Here is a 20,446-nt window from a genome sequence, read left to right on the forward strand (position 1 = left end):
AATGGATCTTTTTGGCAACAAACACAAAGTGGGTTTGGCGTGAAAAGAACCCCATGCCCACTGATAAATCTGATGGAGGGTCTGTGATGTTGTGGAGCTGTGTCTCCAGTCAGTGTACCTGTTTAGGGGACCTGACATCACAAGCTCCATAACATAGCTGGACATTTTAAATCGCCATCTGACTGCTTCTGCCGATACGCTAGACGTGGGTCATCCAGCAGGACAATGTCATAAAAAGCATTGGTCCAGATCAACATAAAAATGGTGTGATGCAAAAATGGTGTGATGCAATAGAGAGGACCTAGGAATCTGGACGATCTGGAGAATCTTTAAGCAGAAACGGCCCCTTGCTTTTAATTCTGTAACTTTGCAGAACACTAACAACCCTTTTATTGGTGAAGGGGGGCATTATAAAGTACTAAATGTAAGTGTGGAAATATTTGCTTCTCCTCAAGGTTTGATTGTGCCTCATCTTTTCCATTTTATATCATTTTATATCTCTTTTTACTAAATGTGTCTGTGTGTGTCTCTGTGTGTGTGTGTGTGTGTGTGTGTAAGGTTAGAGCATTTGTGGCAGGAGGAGGTGTCTCGTGTGGGACTGAAGAAAGCGTCTCTGGGGAGGGTGATGCTGCGCTTCCAGAGGACCCGCCTCATCCTCAGTGTCCTCTCCTCCTTCCTCCTGACGGTAGTGCTCTTCTTGGGGCCGGTACGTCTTTGCGATCACACACATCTTCACCCATTTGAAGCCCCTACACCCATTGTACACTGTTACAGACAGAAACAGAGCCACATAATTTCTTACATCAGAAAGAGAGACTGTCCTATTTTACACATTTAAAAGCCTTTTTTTGAAATATGCTGTAATGCCATCTCTCTCTCTCTCTCTCCCCAGGCTGTGTTGGTGTATGAGATCCTGAGCTATGTGGACACTCCAGGTCAGTACTCTTTGAGCTACGGTTTGGGGATGTGCTTCGCCCTGTTCAGCTCGGAGGTCTGCAGAACCTTCCTATATTCATTGACATGGGCCATCAGCCTGCGCACGGCCACTCGCGTCAAAGGGGCCTTCTCCATGCTCGCTTTCAGGAAGATCATCAACTTGAGAATCATCACCGGTGTGTCTGTGGGACAGGTGAGACACACACACACACAAACACACACATACAAACACACAAACACACACACACACACACATACACAAACACACACACATACACAAATACACACACACACACACACACACACACACACACACACACACACACACACACACACACACACACACACAAAAAAAAAAAAACACACACACACACCAGAGTTTCTGCTTGAAAAAAATGGTGCCAGTCAAAGTGACACTGGACATTTTGATGATATGCCGGTCAAATATCCTATTATCGCTTCTTAATTAGTCAAGTTGAGGAAAACTAGATAGATACTTTATTGATCCCCAAGGGGAAATTCAAGGAGACAGTAGCTTAAAGAATGACGTAATCAGGCAGTATAGAATGCAACATGTTCATTAGCCTAACTTAAACATGCTTAACTAGTGTCAATTTAAAGATCTAGCCAGGCTCTATCCTGTTTTCATGGACAGCAAGAATCCACTTTGTTTGTTGTTTTAAATAGGCTACGTTGTTTGTTGCTGCTACCCACGTTATGTTTTGTCTAGATCATTAACGTGTTGACGGTGGACAGCTACCGGATGTTTGAGGCAGTGGTGTACGGTTCCTATATGCTGTCCGGCGTGCTGTTGGCACTTCTGCTCTGCATCTCCTACTCCTGTTACATCCTCGGATACACCGCCCTCATCGGAATCTCCGTCTACCTGGGCTTCATCCCCATACAGGTACACCCCCCCCCCCCCTCCACACACACACACACGCTCTCTCCTGCTACGTTTTCGGATACACCGCCCTCATCGGAATCTCAGTCTATCTGGGTTTCATTCACCCATGAATACACACACACACACACACACACACACACACACATACCTCTGTGTCTGTTCACCTGTGCAGAATAATTGGATCTGTTGATGCTACTTGTTTGTGTGTGTTTAAAGTGCTTTCCTGTTGACAATGTGTGTGGCTGTAGTTCTGTGCTGCCAAGGTGATAAACGTCTTTCGGAGGAGGGCTGTTGTGGTAACTGACAGCCGAGTGCGCACCATGAATGAAGTTCTCACCTGCATCAAACTCATCAAGATGTACGCCTGGGAAGAGTCCTTTGAGAAGAAGATCACAGGTACCAGCATGATCCACTCAGAGCAACTATATCAGAGGTCTACTCACCTTCAATATCATCACAAGATTGAATTCAACTTAAAACAATTATCATTTTACTTTTAGAATCCTTATTAATGCCAAAGTTTTACATTAATGAGGTACTTTTGGTTGGACCAAAATTAAAGCGAGACACCGTTATCTTGGGAACCTGGCACACCAGGTCAAACCAAAAGTAACAAGCCTAGGTGTCCTCTTAGATACAGAGTCAAGCTTCAAGCCCCATATCAGTAAAGTTACCCAGACAGCTTATTTCTACCTGAGAAACATTGCCAAAGTGCGGCCCTTTTTAACTTATCAAGATGCAGAAAAACAAATCCATTCATTATCTCTAGCAGGTTAGACTACTGCAATGCACTTTCTACGGGTCTCCCAAAAAAACATATAAAGAAATTGGAACTCATACAGACCTCTACTGTTAGACTTTTAACTAAGACTAAGAAGAGAGAGCACATCACCCCTGTGTTAGCTGAACTGCACTGGCTCTGTTTCCTATATAATTGATTTTAAAGGAAAATTCTGGTATTTAGCACTTTGAGTCCCTTTTCTGGTTTGTTTGGGATGAACTAGAGTGGTGGACACCGAAATTTTGACGATTGGTCCTGTCTCGACTTTTCTGACTCGTTTTGAATCGCCTTTGACTACTTCAGAGTGGTTGCTACAGGCATGCACAAACATGTCCTTAAAACAACCCTTAACGTTCGTTTTCAAAACTGTGCAACTCACCGAGTGGTTAGTGGTGTTAATAAAGCTAATTATTATTAGTGGTTAGTGGCGTTAATAAAGCTAATTATTATTATTATTATTATTATTATTATTATTATTATTATTATCTTGGTGCTTGTTTTTCTAGTGTGAGCGGTGTATGTTGGGAATTTTTCTTACCCCTCGGTTTCAAGTAAAATTGTCATTGAGATCCACTCATATCACATATAGGCCTTTTCCACAAAAAGAGAATGGGTTCCGTTCTGGTTAATGCTCAACATGTTGAACCGTTTTGAACATTTTGAGCATTTTGACCAAAATAAATTGGTTTGGAACCTGAAAAGTTAGTTCAAAGTTGTCATCAAAAACAAATTGTTTTTCTGATGAACCCGAGTGTGCCGCATGTGGCATCCTACAGTTTCAGAGGTCTCTCTCTCTCTCTCACTCTGTGTGTGTGTGTGTGTGTGTGTAGAAATCCGTATGAAAGAGAGGAGCCTGCTTCAGAAGGCGGGTTATGTGCAGAGTATGAACACTGCAAACACGGCCATCGTCCCCACCCTGGCAACCATCCTCACGTTTATTGTACACACACTCCTCGGACTCCCCCTGGACCCCTCCACGGTCAGTACAACCCCCCCCCCCCCCCCCCCATGGTGTGGTCTAATGCATTAGCAGCACTATCAGTATGTATTGTTAATGTGGTGTGGTCTAATGCACTCTTCTCTTCTCTTCTCTTCTCTTCTCTTCTCTTCTCTTCTCTTCTCTTCTCTTCTCTTCTCTTTTTCTTTCTTTTTCTCTCTCTTGCTCTTTCGGTTCAAAGTGAGTAAGTTATGACACGCCAGGTGCATGGTTTCGAAAGGGTTGTTCTTATGTTTCTTGATTAGTCATGGGTGAGTTTTGGGCGTAACATCCATTAAACCAATTACAGTGACATTCCTTTATCATTTTGTAAAACATATATTTTGTTTTTATTTTGTTCTGTTTTGTTTTGATTCTCAATGTGACAAAAGTCTTTGTACCTGCAAAAAAGATCCGTAACTGTAGGACAGTTTTTTGTATGTAGAGCATTGAATGGTAACTGTAGAATATATTTGTAATGGAAAATTATTTCTAACCGTAGGATGATTTGTAGCTGTAAAACCGATCTGTACTCGTAGAATAGATTGAAAGTGTAGTGTATAATATTTACGATTACTTGTACGAATCATTTTCACTGTCACAAATTATTTCTACAGTTTCAAAATGCCATACACACGTACAAAACATATGAGTCAATTTTGATTCCATAGACCTGCTCATTGCTATGAGTCATTTAACAAAAAAAGGTATATGATTTCCACCGTTGTATTTCATTCCATCACAGTTGTCAAGCTCTTGAATGAAACATAAACCTAACCTAACAAGTTAATTTTGATCTCTAAAAAAAAAATAAATAAATAAATAAACCCTTTGATAGTTTCACATAAACAAGATTTTCAAGCGTCTCTAGTTGGGATTTTGTGTTCTAAAATGGAAGTAAAAGTGCCCATGAAAATGTTGGTTGTTGGAACTGTTAAGGGAGGCAGGCTGCAGTAGATTGTCCATATTTACAACTTTTCTCCCTCCCTCTCTCTCCCTCTCTTTTTCCCTCCTCCTCTCCCTCTTCTCTCCTCTGCAGGCTTTCACCATCATGGCTGTCTTTAACACAATGAATTTCTATTTGGCCTTTATGCCCTACTTTATCAAATGTCTAGCGGAGGGCATTGTGTCCCTTTCAAGACTCAAGGTTTGTATGAAATGTGTAGTGTGTGTGTGCGGACATGATATATACATGACGTGTATGTGTATGTGTGTGTGTGTGTAATATATATGGTGTGTGTGTGTTCGTCCTCAGAAGCTGCTGTTGCTGCAGAACCCTGAGTCTTATCTGACCCAGAAGAAGGGGCTAGGAGCGGCTCTGATGATGGAGAACGCCTCCTTCTGCTGGAAGTCACCTGACAGCTCACCTGAGAACACGAACAATGAAACACACACCTCAGAGAACAAACTCACCCTCAGAAACATCAGCTTCACCCTGCCCAAGGTGTGTGTGTGTGTGTGTGTATGTGTCTGTATATTCTACCAGAAACGCACATTGTCACTTCAAAATTTTTGGGCAAAAAATATTCTTATTGAATCTGAGCATTGAGTCATATGGAGGACTAGTTGCAAAAAACATCACCTTTACCAAGGAGATTTTTTACAAACACCGATGGAGGATATACAGTAAACCCCCACCTTCATCAGTTGACAAATCGATTCATCAATATTTTCTCAAATAATTTTTTTTGGTTATTTGATAATGTTTTGTGTGACTGGACTGACGGTGGTGTGACAGAGTGGACTTCATGGATGTTAGTTTTTAGTTAGTTTGGGGTTATCAAGTAGGAATCTTCTTTAATTGGTGTTTTGCTGTATTAGGCCCACAACTCCATCTCCAGAAGGCTCAGCAGTGGTGTCTGGCATCCCAGACACACCCCCATCCGTACTCATAATGGGTTCTCTACCAACAAATACTGACAAATATTTTGTCCATTCCTCTTCGTCACTGTGACCGTTTATGATCCGATAAGCAATATAACCAGAAACCGCAAGCCCTTGATGCGGCCACAAATACCTCTTTGTTGCTGTGACCCGATCAGCAACAAAATGTAACCCTTTGATGAGGGCACCAACAAGGAGAGAGAGAGAGAGAGAGAGAGAGAGAGAGAGAGAGAGAGAGAGAGAGAGATATGGCCATGTGTAACCTTCTTACCTACCAGCTGTGTTGAACCGTGATGCTCAGCCCTGCACTCGCCCGGACTTGAACCAGCAAACAGCAGCACTTCGGATTGGAAGTCTAGCGTGCTAGTAATCGAGCTAAAAGCCCAGGCTGCTAGAACGCTCACTAGCACAAGTCTTAAGGCGTCGGGAGGGAGGTTTACACAACGTACATCCTGGCTACCATTACACATGACTTACATAATCTTTTGGTTTTCCAGGGAAACCTGCTTGGAGTTTGTGGAAATGTGGGCAGTGGAAAAACATCACTCATATCCAGCGTCCTAGAACAGGTAAATAAATGCAGGCGGCTATAGATATGGAGGGCTACAGGAAATGGAATCTGAGTCGACCGTTTGTCAGTCGGTGATGTTTCTAATAATATGTAGTACATGCATCACAGGTAACGTGTATGTATCATGCAAATGTAAGATAATTTTCTGAAATCACATGTGAATCACGTTTCCATACCTAGGCAGCCCATAAACATTGATGGGATTTTCTTATTTCAATCATTTTGCACACTGCAAAAAATAAATATAACCAAGTGTTATTAATGTTATATTAAGATCAAAAGTGCATGGCCTAGATGGCAGGTGTGTTTATCTGTCTTTTACCTGACCATATGCCATCAACATTAATTGGAAAATTGTTACATTTTTCACATAGATTTCTGTTTCTCGAGGTCATCGAGTACTTTCGATACAAAACACCACCAAAAAAGCAAAACAATCGGTTCTACCTAGCTGGAGGCAGCTGCCAGGCAGCTACAGTACTACACTTTGGGGCATGTTCAGGAGTTGCTCTAGCTGTTGACTGTAGCAACTCCAGATAGGTAGAACCGATTGTTTTCGGGTTTTTTTTCCATACCGACAGTAGGTGACTTGAGAAACAGAGATCTACTGTATGTGAAAGATTGAAACAGAGATGTGTGTGTGTGTGTGTGTGTTTGTGTATTTCTCAGATGCACCTGCTGAAGGGATCCGTGATTGCAGACGGGACATTTGCCTACGTTTCCCAGCAGGCCTGGATCTTCCACGGATCCGTGAGGGACAACATCCTCATGGGACAGCCTTTCAACCAGCAAAGGTACCACACACACACACACTCAAACACACACACTCTCTCTCTCTCACACACACACACACACATACACTCTCATCCAGGGCTGTAGTACTCGAGTCCGGTCTTGGACTCGAGTCCGGACTCGAGACCGTTTTTCTATGGTCTCGGACTTGTCTCGGACTCGCTAGTATTTGGACTTGGTCTTGTCTCGGTCTCGGCCACTGGTCTTGCCAAATATGGCTTTTGGTCTCGACCGAGTCCAGGTGTCTTTAGGGCCATCAAAATTAACGTGTTAATCGCCGCGATTCATTTTGAAATACATAATGCGTTACAAAATATTAACTCAATAGTGTTTACCTTTGTGGGGGGCTGATGTCACGTAACGGAAGCCGCAAAACCTAAAACCGCAAGCCTGAGTTTATTTTACTGTCTGTGGAGTTAGCTGAAGATAAAGAGGAACCAACATTTAGCCAAATAGTAGCTTTACTGCAAACTGCTTTTCACTCTTGTTAGATAACGTTTACAATGTCAAAATGCACCAACTGCAACAGTTACATAAAGATGATACTTTTCGGCTCCTCTCCATTAAGATCCAACTTGAACGTATGCTACTCCATTTAATTAAGAGCGCGTCTGAACGCACACGAGAAGGAGAGAAAACGATTGGCAGGCTCCAACTGGCTTGTCGTTGTTGATGATAATTGATATCTCCTTTTTAATATAAGAAACTTATAAAAGGAAGGCAACAAAGACGAGGTTAGAGGAGATTGCGGATTTATCCGATTTCCACTATTGACCAGTTATAAACATGTATGTAGGCTGCACTCACTGTGATTTGAAAAATGGACAAAAATATGAAGAGTTGTCTTTGCCTTTGTGTAATGGAACTGGTGAGTCTTGAAGTCTTCAATAATTTGTTTACATGAAGCACATATTATGCCGATTGAAACACATTCCATTCAGATAGCTAGGTGACTGGCTCAGGCTCATCATTCACTTTTAATTGTAAACAGAAAATGTCTAGCTAGCATCATGTCATTACATGCTTCTATTTCCAAAGGAATGAAAACTGTTTATACCAACTTAATATCATGCTTATCATTGTTAATATTGTACAATACATGTGGTACAAACAATATTAGAGCTTGTGGACTAGCTATAGGCTATATTTCAATGGAGCTGGTAAAAAAAAGATCATTATAAGAACGTGGCCACAATGGGCTTAAAGTAACAGTGCACCATTTACAAATGAGTTAAACAGCATCATATGTGTAGTATTTCTTAAGAAATTAATACTTTAAAACACAATTACTGTGTCAGTATTATCATTTAAATAATATAAAAGTGTTTTACTTTTACCTTTGTGGTTACTCATTCATTTTGTGATTTATGTTGAAGCTTTAGTCTTTAGGAACTTTTTAATTGCGGTTAATCGAGATTAATTCATTTCAAAATATATATTTTGAATCGTTTGACAGCCCTATAATAATATTGGAGAAGGGGAATGGCTACACTTACAAATCCTGGGTGTGTTCACACTGTTTTTGCTTTTAGATAATAATAATAATAACCCAAAATGATTGTCTTGATACTGTCATGCACAAGACTTTTTTTCCTATCCTGGACTCGGTCTTGACTCGGACTCGAACCTTTTTGGACTCGGTCTTGTCTTGGACTCGAACCTCTTTGGACTCGGTCTTGACTTGGTCTCGACTAGTCCTGGTCTTGGACTTGTCTTGGACTCGACAAAGGTGGTCTTGACTACAGCCCTGCTCTCATCACATGAATGAATTCATCCATCCAACCTTTATTCTCGGAGGTTCATTGTAGGGAGTCCTCATTTTCAGTGATTCAGAGATTATAATATAAAATAAACAACAAAACAACATATATAACAACAAAATAAATAGTAGACAATTGTTATAGTGAGATGGACAAATAAACTAAAGCAAAATAAGCAACATTTATAAGCAATAATAAAAAAAAAAGATTTCCATAGGAAGGAGGTGACAATGGGATTTTGAAGTTCCCTGTATGTTTATTTTACATACGGAACTGCCGTTATTCAACTATGACTAGGTAAACTCGGTTTGGCATTCTATCACCCCTTTAATAGAAATTATCCTGTTAGGTTGTGAGACACTTGGTTGAGTTGCGCTACCGAAGTACAAGGGCTGTGTAGTGAACCCCCCCCCCCCCCCCATTGCCAAAACACAAGCTCCAACACGTATCTTGAAATCATCAGTCTGAAATGTGGCGTTGTAATGGGCTAACGTTATTGGCGCAGTCACACCAAACCTCCTCTCAGTTTAGCTGGTCAGTCAACCGGCTAGATACCCAGAAACAGGTCCGTAGATAGCAGACGTGATGGAAGAGGGAGAGATGGCAAACAAGAACAGCCATCCACCAGATAGAGAAGCCACACCGCTGAAGTCCTCAGCGTAGTGTAGCGTTGTAAGTAGCAGTATCGTTATCGTCCACTCAGTGCAGTGACAGTCCCAGGGCAAGGCAATAATACTGATTTGTCTCAGGGAAAAATGCAATAAAAATAACAAAAATATACACCAAAGTAACTAAACTAAATAATACAATAGGTTGATCTGATGAATATTTATAATAAATCATAAAATTAGTTAAAAGTCAAACAAAAACAAGCCAGACGGAGTGGCGTCAGTCCGCAGCTTCCCAGTAACCTAGCAACCTAAAAGTCCATTCCATGAATGGACCGAAAATAGAAAATGATATTAGAGAATTAGAGAGTTCCACTTTTCTACTGCTCTAAATGAGAAGGCTGATTGAACAAAACCAGTCTTCCTACATTTTGTGTAACAGTAACTTCACAGAGGTCCGGCAGACCCTTACATTGTCTCTGCAGAATAACACACATTGCTTAAGTGGTGGTGATGCAAGGGTCAATGTAGACACAATGGCCCTCATTTATCAACAGAGCGTAGAAACCAGTGTTTTCCAAAGAGAAAGTAATCCTCTCCACATAGCCTACCGGTATATGGCTATCCTAAATCATCAAATGTGTCAACTTATGGCAAGTAGGCTATAAATGTGCAGGAAAAGTCTTAGGTCCCAGATATTCCATGTGTGTGTGTGTGTTCTCTCACAGGTATAATGACGTCATCAACGTATGCTCCCTCAAGCCAGACTTGGCCATACTCTACTATGGTGATGAAACTGAGGTGAGTAGTATACACCCAAGTGTGTGTGTGTGTTTGCCTGTCTGTTATGTGTATATGTCTTTTAAGTGTGTGTGTGCAAACTGTGTTGTGTTGAACCTGCATGGGTCAGCCCTGCACAGGCCCCGCGAACAGTAGCACCTCAGGCTACTAGCTCGCATGCCAGCAGCACTCTTGAGGTGTCGGGGAGTGAGGTTTACCAACGTTCCACACACACAGATAAGCTAGCTGGCATCCGTTACATGTGTGTGGGTGGGTGTGTATGTATGTATGTTGTGTGTAAATGGTTGTGTGCATAGGTGTGACTGTGTGCATGTGTATCCTGTGTGTGTGTGTGTGTGTGCGTGTGTAAATCTGTGTGTGTGTGTATTCAGATTGGTGAGCGTGGGCTGAACCTGTCGGGCGGTCAGAAGCAGCGGATCAGTCTGGCCCGAGCGGTCTACTCAAACCGGGACATCTACCTGCTGGACGACCCGCTGTCTGCAGTGGACGCTCACGTGGGCAAACACATCTTTGAGGAGTGTGTGAAAAAAGCCCTGAAGGGCAAGTCTGTCATCCTGGTCACACACCAGCTACAGGTAACTACCTTTCCTAACACCCCCCTGTACTGACCCCTAGTGGAGAGAGGCTCTTAACCCAACACTCCTTGGTGGACATAATTCCCCTCTCCTCTCCTCTCCTCTCCTCTCCCTCTCTCCTTCTGTCATATCCATCCTCTCCTCTTTCTGTCATGTCCTCCCCACCTCCTCTCTTCTTCTCATCTCCTCCCCTCTTTCTTTCCTCACCTCTTCTCCCTCTCCTCATCTCATCCTCCTGTCCTCTCCTCCTCTTCTCCCTCCCCTCCTCTCCTTCTTTCATCCCTCTCCTTATCTCATCCTCCTGTCCTCTCCTCCTCCCTCCTTTTCTCCTCTCCTTCTTTCATCCCAGCTTCTGTCCCTCCCTCCTTCTCCTGCCCCCCCCTTCACTCCTCTCCTCCTCTCCTAGAGCTCCTCTCATAGAGCTTTTGCCTCTACTGCACTCTTAAAACAAATGTGTTGTCCCTATCTGGACAACGCAAGTTGTGTTGTTTTCAATGCAAGTTGTGTTATTTTCAACACATATTGTGTCACAAATAAAAAAAAGTAAACAACACAAACTGTGTTGTCCCTATCTGGACACAAGAGATGTGTTCAAAACAATGCAAGTTGTGTTGTTTTCAACACATTCGTTTTAAGAGTGTGCCCCCAGACTCTGGAATGCTCTTCCAATTAGCACTAGTCAGTCCAATTAGCACTTGAGAGTGTTTTAAGGGGCAACTGCAGATTGTATCTGTTTTACTCCTATGCTTCTTCTTGTTTCTTGTTTACTCCTATGCTTTTATGTTTCATGCACTTTTGTGTCAAGCACTTTGTGATCCTGTCTGTGAAAAGCGCTATATAAATAAAATGTACTTACTTTACCTACTTACTAATTCCTCCCCTCCTTTCCTTCTCCCCTCCCCTCTACTCCCTCCTCTCCTCCTCCCCTCTTCCTCCTCTTCACCTCTCCTCCTCTTCCATCCTTTCCTCCCCTCCTCTCTTCCCCCTCCTCTCCTCCTCCCCTCTTCCACCTCCCCTCCCCTCTTCCACCTCCCCTCCTCTCCACCTCCCCTCTTCCACCTCTCCTCCTCTCTTCCCCCTCCTCTCCACCTCTCCTCCTCTCTTCCCCCTCCTCTCCACCTCCCCTCTTCCACCTCCCCTCCTCTCCACCTCCCCTCTTCCACCTCTCCTCCTCTCTTCCCCCTCCTCTCCACCTCTCCTCCTCTCTTCCCCCTCCTCTCCACCTCCCCTCTTCCACCTCTCCTCCCCCTCCTCTCTTCCACCTCTCCTCCTCTCTTCCCCCTCCTCTCCACCTCCCCTCTTCCTCCTCTTCCCCCTCCTCTCCTCCTCCCCTGTTCTTCCTCTCCTCCTCCCCTGTTCTTCCTCTCCTTCTCTCCTCTGGCGTAGTACCTGGAGTTCTGTGACGACGTGATGCTTCTTGAGAACGGTGAGATTAAAGAGGCGGGGACACACACGTCTCTGATGAAGGCCCAGGGGCGCTACGCACAGCTCATCAACAACTTCCAGCTGGAGCAGACGCATGTACGTCACAAACACACAGTCTCTCTCACTCACTCTTTTTCACACTCTCACTCCAGATAGAACACTCACTGTGGATAGAACACTTTCACTCCCAATGTGCAAAATTCTCTGAACGAAGGTGGATGTTTGAGGCAAACATACATATTCAGCTGTAACCCCACGTCCAGGGTCCAGAGAGGACCTGCAGTAACCCAACGTCCAGAGACCTCATACTGTTTGTGTCTCATCAGACTCTCACCTCTCTCTCTCTCCTGTGTGTGTGTGTGTGTGTGTGTGTTGCAAACGTGCACAGCAAACTTAAAGCAAAAAAAAAAATTGTTTGAAAGTCTCACTCCCTTTCACGCCCTCTGCTGGTTGATGCAGCTACCCTTTAAGAGTGTCTTCTTAAGTCTGTGTGTGTGTGTCCATTTCTCTTCAAGTCCACCAAGCAAAAGTCCATATGCACATGCATATTTTGAAAAGTAAGAAGCAAATTTGAATTTAGACGGTTTCTTGCAGCTAATGAGTAGAAAACGCATCGTTTTGTCACATAACAACTCATATAGTTCATATAGTGCAGACCTTTAATGACGGTAAAAGGTACGTTTAGATGATGCCCCCAGACCTAGCATTGGAGCTGATTGGGAGTACACTCTTAAAATTAATGTGTTGAAAACAACGCAACTTGTGTTGTTTTAACACATCTCTGTGTCCAGATAGGGACACATTCGTTTTAAGAGTGTACTGGCCATTAGCTGCAGCTACTCCAGTTCGGTCGCACCGATTTTTGTTATTTTTTTCCTGTTGACATCTAGCGATCAAGATCCATGTAAAAATCTCCCGGATTTCTCTTTTATCGATTCCCAATCACAAGTGACTCTATTCACTTGGTGAATGGGTTTTGCTTGCTTCTTCTCCTGTGTTCAGAGTCGCTTCTTCTCCTGTGTTCAAAGCTGATTCGCTGAGGGAATCCCCAGGGTGTGTCATTATTTTCGTGCATCTAACCTGACATTACCAACATCAGAAAATATGGCAAAATGTTTTACTATGGTGTTAAACATAGCCTCATGTTGGCTTATTTGAGCACAAAAAATACATATTTTTCTTCAGTATTTAAGTATTTGAAATACTGTAAATACAATCCCTCAAAGTATTTTGTTACAAACTACTTTTGATTTTTTGCTAAATACAAATTACAAAAATATGCTAAAGTAATTAAATATGTATTTCAAATTCATCTAATTGAAATACTGCCCATGTCTGAATGATTGGTGCCTCTCTTTAATTTGTTCTGTAAAATAGTGATTAGTGCCTCCCTTTAATTTGTTCTGTAAAATAGTGATTCGAGCGTTCGACTCCCATGCCGGTGTGTGTCGAGGTGGCGGGTTTGAGGGCCGTGAGCGGCGGTCGAATTACGACCGCTGTTACACCTCTGTTTAATATGTTCTGTAAAATAGTGATTGGTGCCTCTCTTTAATATGTTCTGCAAAAATAGTGATTGGTGTCTCTCTTTAATATGTTCTGCAAAAATAGTGATTGGTGTCTCTCTTTAATATGTTCTGTAAAGGAGGAAAGTAAGGAACCACCAGCTGATCTGCAGCAAATTGAGGTTCCAGAGCTGACTGCAGACAAACACGAGAACAACGGAGTCATCAACCCTGGTACGTCACGCGTTCCACTGCAATCTCACTTCTTCAGAACTCTGACAGTAGTTAGTATGGAGCTAAATTTGTCTCAATAATATTTGTATATGCGCAGAGGGGGATCCACAAATATTTCTTGATTTGCATGTGTGTTTTGATATCTACAAATAAAAAATCATATTTGTAACTCGTATAATTATTTTTACAAATATAGATGTGCATTTGTAAATAAAATGCCATTTGTAAAACCGAAAATTTCATTTGTGAAATGTGATTCTGCATTTGTGGATCACCAGCACACGCATTCTTCGCTTTCCAAAGTGATGTGTTTTTGAGACTTTCTTCACATCAAAGTCACACAAATCCACACGTAAATAGGCCTACTTTAATTCAACGGCACACAGAAATCGCAATCCAGTGGATGGCGACATCCACAAATATTTCTTGACTTGCATCCACAAATAAAAAAATCATATTTGTAACTTGTAAATTGGTTTTCACAATTGTAGATGTGTATTTGTAAATGAAATGACATTTGTAAAACTGAAAATTGCCTTTGTGAAATCTAATTTTGCATTTGTGGATCACCAACACACACAGTTAGGCACCTAACCCCTCACTGCTCCCCGAGCGCCGCCATTGTAGCAGGCTCCAGTGGCAGCTCACTGCGCCGGGATTAGTGTGTGCTTCACCTCACTGTGTGTTCACTGTGTGCTGAGTGTGTTTCACTAATTCACGGATTGGGATAAATGCAGAGACCAAATTTCCCTCATGGGATCAAAAAAGTATACTATACTATATACTTATACTTATATACATGAAGGCCACACCCCTGCTCCCTCAAGGGTCATCGTAGGAGTGCTCCCACCCAAACAGCAACTTCCTAAGTTTTATAACTGTTTATAAAATCAGTTATAATGGGTTGCTAATGTACACATACATGTATGCATGCCTTAAACATATGCACTTATGAGTTAGGGTGTGGATACATGTTTTATAAACCACTTCCTAATGCTATAATTCATGATTAACTCAGGAGTTAGAAATAATTAGTTAAGTACATTTTGTGTATAAGCGATTAATCATTATTTTTGTAGGTGTAAATAGTTTGTTAATAATTAAGATACCCATTGTAACTGATAAACTATAGACAATTCCTTAATAAGTCAAATAATGGATGTTACTTAACTAATGTCCAGATTATTACATTAACAAATTATTATTGCATCATTTATAAAAACTAAATGTTTTACAAATGAGGAATAATGCATTTAGTAATAGTTTACAAATGCTTAATTAATGATTAATAGTGAGTAGTTATGATAAAGTGTTACCGTTATTTTAAGGTAAAAAAAAACCTCTTCAATGGGCATTTAAATCTACATGTTATGCTGTTATACATATACACCTAGGTGGCAGTTAGCTGACGTCATGACCTACAAGTGTCAAAAAGCACACCTTTTCCTGTGGATGCCCAAAGATACTAGAAGTTAAGAGAGTAATTTGCCGATATGGAAATTGAGGTTAAACACTGACCTGTGTCTGTGTGTGTGTGTGTGTGTGTGTGAGCAGAGATTCAACAGCTGATCAAACAGGAGGTCACTCAGGAGGGATCAGTGACATGGCGAACATATCACCAGTACTGCAAAGCTGCAGGAGGTTAGCCACACACACACACACACACACACACACACACACACACACACACACACCAGTCATTCCATATCAAATCAACCAGATCCCAGGTCCCAGATCACCCTTTCAGTTGGGCGCCCAACATTCACAGCTCTTCTGTATATGTGCAGGGTGAAGAGCAGTAGAATATGGCTATAAAAGTGTAATTGCAGTATCTACATTTGTAAATAAATAGAACACTATGGGTGGGATAGGGTAGGACCTCAACAGGCACAGGCAAGGAGGCATCAGGCGTGGGCGGGGGTTCAGGGTGACAGACGCAGGGAAGAAGCTTCCTCTGAACCTGCTGGTTCGGGTGCGGAGAGACCTGTAACGCCTCCCTGAGGGGAGTGGGGTGAACAGTCTGTGGTTGGGGTGAGAACAGTCTTTGATGATGCTGCGTGCCTTACGCAAGCATCGCTTGCCCTGGATGGCCAGTTGCCATACCAAACTGTGACGCAGTTGGTGAGGATGCTCTCAATGGTGCAGCGGTAGAAGTTCACCAGGATCTGAGGAGACAGGTGGACCTTTTTTAGCCTCCTCAGAAAGAAGAGACGCTGAGCTATTTTGATCAGGGTAAAAGTGTTGAGGGTCCAAGAGAGGTCCTCAGAAAGGTGGACACCCAGAAACTTGAAGCTGGTGACACGTTCCACCTCAGTCTTGTTGATGAGAATGGGTGTGTGTGTGCTAGCTTTAGACTTCCTGTTAGAAGTCCACAATGAGCTCTTTGGTCTTCTTGGTGTTGAGAGCCAGGTTGTTATCAGTGCACCGCGATGTTAGGTGCTGGACCTCCTCCCTGTAGGCCGTCTCATCGTTGTTGCTGATGAGACCAATCACTGTAACTGCAACTTGACAATGGTGTGCAGTCGTAGGTGAAGAGGGAGTAGAGCAGTGTTTCCCAAAGTCTGGGTCGCGACCCACAGGTGGGTCGCAGGAGATTTTATTTGGGTCGCCAGCACAATTTATGTTGTGTTATAGGCCTAACTGATACCATTTGTCATTTGATACCAGGAAAGCTAACAGTTTTCTATTAGGATGTAGATTGTTAACTACCACAGTCACGGTTTTGTCATAAAAGCTCATGAAACTGGCGCATGAAACTGGGGGACGAACGCATCGCAGAGGGGGTGCCTGAGCATGGATATCTACCTCTCAAAATGAAACCGTTCTGTGGGGCGCCTGCCATGTACCTCGCAGTTGCAAACTGCAAGGGACATGAATCCGCCTATTTGCCACATTAATAGATACCAGTTCCTCAACTTTACCGATTAAAATCTAGTGACCGTGCTGTCAACTAAAGCAGACATCCATAGACCGGAACATAAGGCCATTCAATTTGCATAGTTTCGATTGCAGATGCAATCTTTAAAGTTAATAGCAACCTCCTCACATTATTTCTGATTTAAAATGCACAACAGTGCATTATATTAGTTTACAATTTAAATGGGCATTTTAAACACTATTCCTCTCGTTTTCTACCTCGCTAACTCCAAAGTAAAGGCGCATTCTTCCGGCTATTGCGCAAACGCCTCTTGTTCTGATATAACGACTATACAATATAATATAATACAACAATATAACGACTGGAGTTATTTGCTGTTTACATTGGAATTGACGTCCACAGTGTTATGGACCCATTTGTCTGCAACGCAATGTAGCCTACAACATTTTTAGAAATACAGGAACAGCTTACTATGCTGACGAATGACGACTGCGCAACATGCGAGAATTTCCCCTACTCTCGGATGCGCATTAAAACGTATCTTTTCAGTAGTCATTTCCAACTTTTCATGCTGATGGTGCTCAAAATGCAACACAACCGTGTTCAAAGCAGAGATCCTATAGCAATGTATGGTTGGGGGAGGCATAGAAAAGTTGGAGAACCTGTGGCCTAAAACAATATTGGTGGTTGCAGGGTAGATTTGAAGTGAAATGGGTCGCGATGGTCTGTCATTTTTAAAAAGTGGGTCGCCAGAAAAAAAGTTTGGGAAACACTGGAGTAGAGGAGAGGGCTTGTTGTCAAGGCAACTGGTGTGAGACTGCAGCTTTATTCACAATACCGGGAGACTGTTACCCACAGCAAATGTCAAGTAACAATCCCACACATCTCTGGGTGAAGCCAGTTCTTATACTCTTAACACACACACACACACACACACATGGAAAATCACAAGAAACTTACCCCCAACAATGATCCATCCATCCAGTTAGTATCAACAGAGATAAGGATGTTACAAGACCCCTTAACCTGGCCTAGGCTATGTTTGTGTCCTTGGGGTGAAGTCAATCAGACACCCTACAGCAAACAGTCACAGAGGGAGACTTTGGAGGACACGGGTTATTTCTAATTATTTTTATTATTTATTATATAATTATTATTATTATTTATTATATATATTATTATTTATTATATATATTATTATTATTTCTATATATATAGGCCCAGTGGATGGATTTCAACTTGGTTGCTAAAAGTTGCACCTTGGGAAATTTGCATAATTAGCATAATAAGATAAATTAAAGTGTGAATAGGGTACATTTTTTAAATTATAGCTATCACCATGAAACTTTCTCAGTTGATTACTTATGTTAAGATGAGAAAAAAATGCATTGCATGTTTATTTCTATTTTAATGTTTAAATATGCAAATAAGGCCCTATCTCATTAAATATGCACTTATTTGCTTACAAACAAAATCAGATCGGTTGATAAAGCCAGGCTCAAAATTATTTTTCCAAGGGAAAAGGGTTTTGTCAGTAAATTAAAAACAATTCAGGCATATTTCAAGGACTTTCTCTTGCAAGGCTTTCAGCTGAACCAGCTGAAATTCTAAATGTAACAAAATGACAGCCGCATTGGGAGCAGTAGCATCCACAGACCCAACTACAGACCCTCTTCTCACCTACTGGGAGCACAGACCCAACTACAGACCCAACTACAGACCCTCTTCTCACCTACTGGTAGCACAGACCCAACTACAGACCCTCTTCTCACCTACTGGGAGCACAGACCCAACTACAGACCCTCTTCTCACCTACTGGGAGCACAGACCCAACTACAGACCCTCTTCTCACCTACTGGGAGCACAGACCCAACTACAGACCCTCTTCTCACCTACTGGGAGTGAGGGGAACAAGATGACTGCATGCATATACCTACGTCATAATCCATGATCTCTCCAGGGTAGACCCTGTTGTTGATCATTGTGTGTGTGTGTGTGTGTGTGTTTCCAGGTTATATCCTTCTCTTTTTCATAATGTTGAGTTTTGTTCTGCTGGTGGGGACAACGGCCTTCAGCAACATGTGGCTAAGCTACTGGCTGGAACAAGGATCAGGGGTAAACACACACACACACACACACAGAAACATAAACACAGCAGTATACTCTAAGTAGGTTAGGTAATTTAGTTAGGGTTTATGTCTGTGTTGCGTTGCAGAGCTGTGCTAACTCTACTCTTGAGGGGGCGTCTGCAGGAGACATCTCCCTGAACCCAGACCTCCATTTTTACCACATGGTCTACGGCCTCTCTGTGGTTGCCATGATAATGTTCAGCCTCATCAAAGGCTACTCCTTCACCAAGGTGACGGTACACGCTTCCTCCAAACTCCACGACACCATGTTCCACAAGGTAAGACACACACACACACATACACACACACACACACACACACACACACAAACATACACACAAACACACACACACACAGGGCCTAACCCCCATGTCTTCTGCAGATCCTGTTCAGTCCGATGAGCTTCTTTGACACGACGCCCACAGGCCGCATGGTGAACCGGTTCTCCAAGGACCAGGATGAGCTGGACACGGCCCTGCCAATCAACATGGACAGCTTGCTGCAGTGCTACCTCATGATCATCTTCACCCTCATCATCATCTCTGCTGCGTTCTCCTACATGCTCACGGTCCTGGCTGTCCTCGGACCAGTCTTCGCTCTCATCTTCTAGTTAGTGTTTCAGCACTCTTGTGTGTGCATTGCATGTTTATTTCTATTTTAATGTTTAAATATGCAAATGAGGCCCTATCTCATTAAATATGCACTTATTTGCTTACAAACAAAATCAGATCGGTTGATAAAGCCAGGCTCAAAATTATTTTGAAAAAGGGTTTTGTCAGTAAATTAAAAACAATTCAGGCATATTTCAAGGACTTTCTCTTGCAAGGCTTTCAGCTGAACCAGCTGAAATTCTAAATGTAACAAAATGACAGCCGCATTGGGAGCAGTAGCATCCACAGACCCAACTGTTTTGATTGCTCACTGTTGTTTTACCTGCTCTAGTCCATGCCCTAATGGTTTATTTACACTGTGCGCTGAATTACATTAACCCTCCATGGGCTCTCGTTGCTAGTCCCTCGCAGTTTGAATGAGTATTAACACAGTAACAGTATTAGTGATGCTCCAATGTAAGACTGTAACCTGTTGATGACTGCTGAACTGGAACAAGCACACATTCCTACAACACACACACTCACACGCACTGCACTGGCTAACAAGCACACACACACACACACACACACTGCACTGGCTAACAAGCACACATTCCTACAGGACAAGCTTTTTAAACACTCCGTTGGTACAATCTTTGAACCCTTTTGTAAGTTGTGTGTGTGTGTGTGTGTTTGTCAGTATGTCCCAGCAGAGCATCCGTAAGCTGAAGCGTTTGGAGAACGTGAGCCGGTCACCATGGATCTCTCTCACTACCTCAGTCATCCAAGGCCTCAGTACTATACACGCCTACGACAAGAGAGAGCAGTACATCGAGCAGTAAGAAATCACACACACACACACACACACACACACACACAAACAAACACAATACACGCCGACGACAAGAGAGAGCAATACATCGAGCAGTAAGAAATCACACACACACACACACACACACACACAAACACAATACACGCCGACGACAAGAGAGAGCAGTACACCGAGCAGTAAGAAATCGCACACACACACACACACACAAACACACACACACAATACACGCACAATAACGACAAGAGAGCGCAGTACATCGAGCAGT

At 42.6% G+C, this 20,446-nt stretch overlaps 1 protein-coding gene across 3 annotated transcripts in view; it reads left to right on the plus strand.

Annotated features, from left to right (window-relative positions):
* Positions 1 to 20,446, plus strand: part of LOC121694794 (ATP-binding cassette sub-family C member 12-like) — a 33,288-nt gene that overhangs the window by 4,949 nt on the left and 7,893 nt on the right. The window contains exons 5-23 of one of the 3 annotated variants that reach the window (XM_042075136.1): positions 559 to 706; positions 893 to 1,129; positions 1,667 to 1,843; positions 2,092 to 2,239; positions 3,455 to 3,603; positions 4,640 to 4,747; positions 4,856 to 5,044; positions 5,982 to 6,053; positions 6,725 to 6,849; positions 9,944 to 10,016; positions 10,388 to 10,591; positions 11,978 to 12,112; positions 13,659 to 13,752; positions 15,307 to 15,393; positions 18,259 to 18,531; positions 18,642 to 18,745; positions 18,846 to 19,037; positions 19,142 to 19,368; positions 20,050 to 20,187. In XM_042075136.1, the coding sequence (XP_041931070.1) occupies positions 559 to 706; positions 893 to 1,129; positions 1,667 to 1,843; positions 2,092 to 2,239; positions 3,455 to 3,603; positions 4,640 to 4,747; positions 4,856 to 5,044; positions 5,982 to 6,053; positions 6,725 to 6,849; positions 9,944 to 10,016; positions 10,388 to 10,591; positions 11,978 to 12,112; positions 13,659 to 13,752; positions 15,307 to 15,393; positions 18,259 to 18,531; positions 18,642 to 18,745; positions 18,846 to 19,037; positions 19,142 to 19,368; positions 20,050 to 20,187 (2,880 nt within the window). The remainder of the gene's footprint in view (positions 1 to 558; positions 707 to 892; positions 1,130 to 1,666; positions 1,844 to 2,091; positions 2,240 to 3,454; positions 3,604 to 4,639; positions 4,748 to 4,855; positions 5,045 to 5,981; positions 6,054 to 6,724; positions 6,850 to 9,943; positions 10,017 to 10,387; positions 10,592 to 11,977; positions 12,113 to 13,658; positions 13,753 to 15,306; positions 15,394 to 18,258; positions 18,532 to 18,641; positions 18,746 to 18,845; positions 19,038 to 19,141; positions 19,369 to 20,049; positions 20,188 to 20,446) is intronic. The other 2 variants (XM_042075137.1, XM_042075138.1) reach the window with 2 other exon arrangements.

The sequence above is a fragment of the Alosa sapidissima genome, chromosome 20 (genome assembly GCF_018492685.1).
Source record: "Alosa sapidissima isolate fAloSap1 chromosome 20, fAloSap1.pri, whole genome shotgun sequence".
Lineage (NCBI taxonomy): Eukaryota > Metazoa > Chordata > Actinopteri > Clupeiformes > Clupeidae > Alosa > Alosa sapidissima.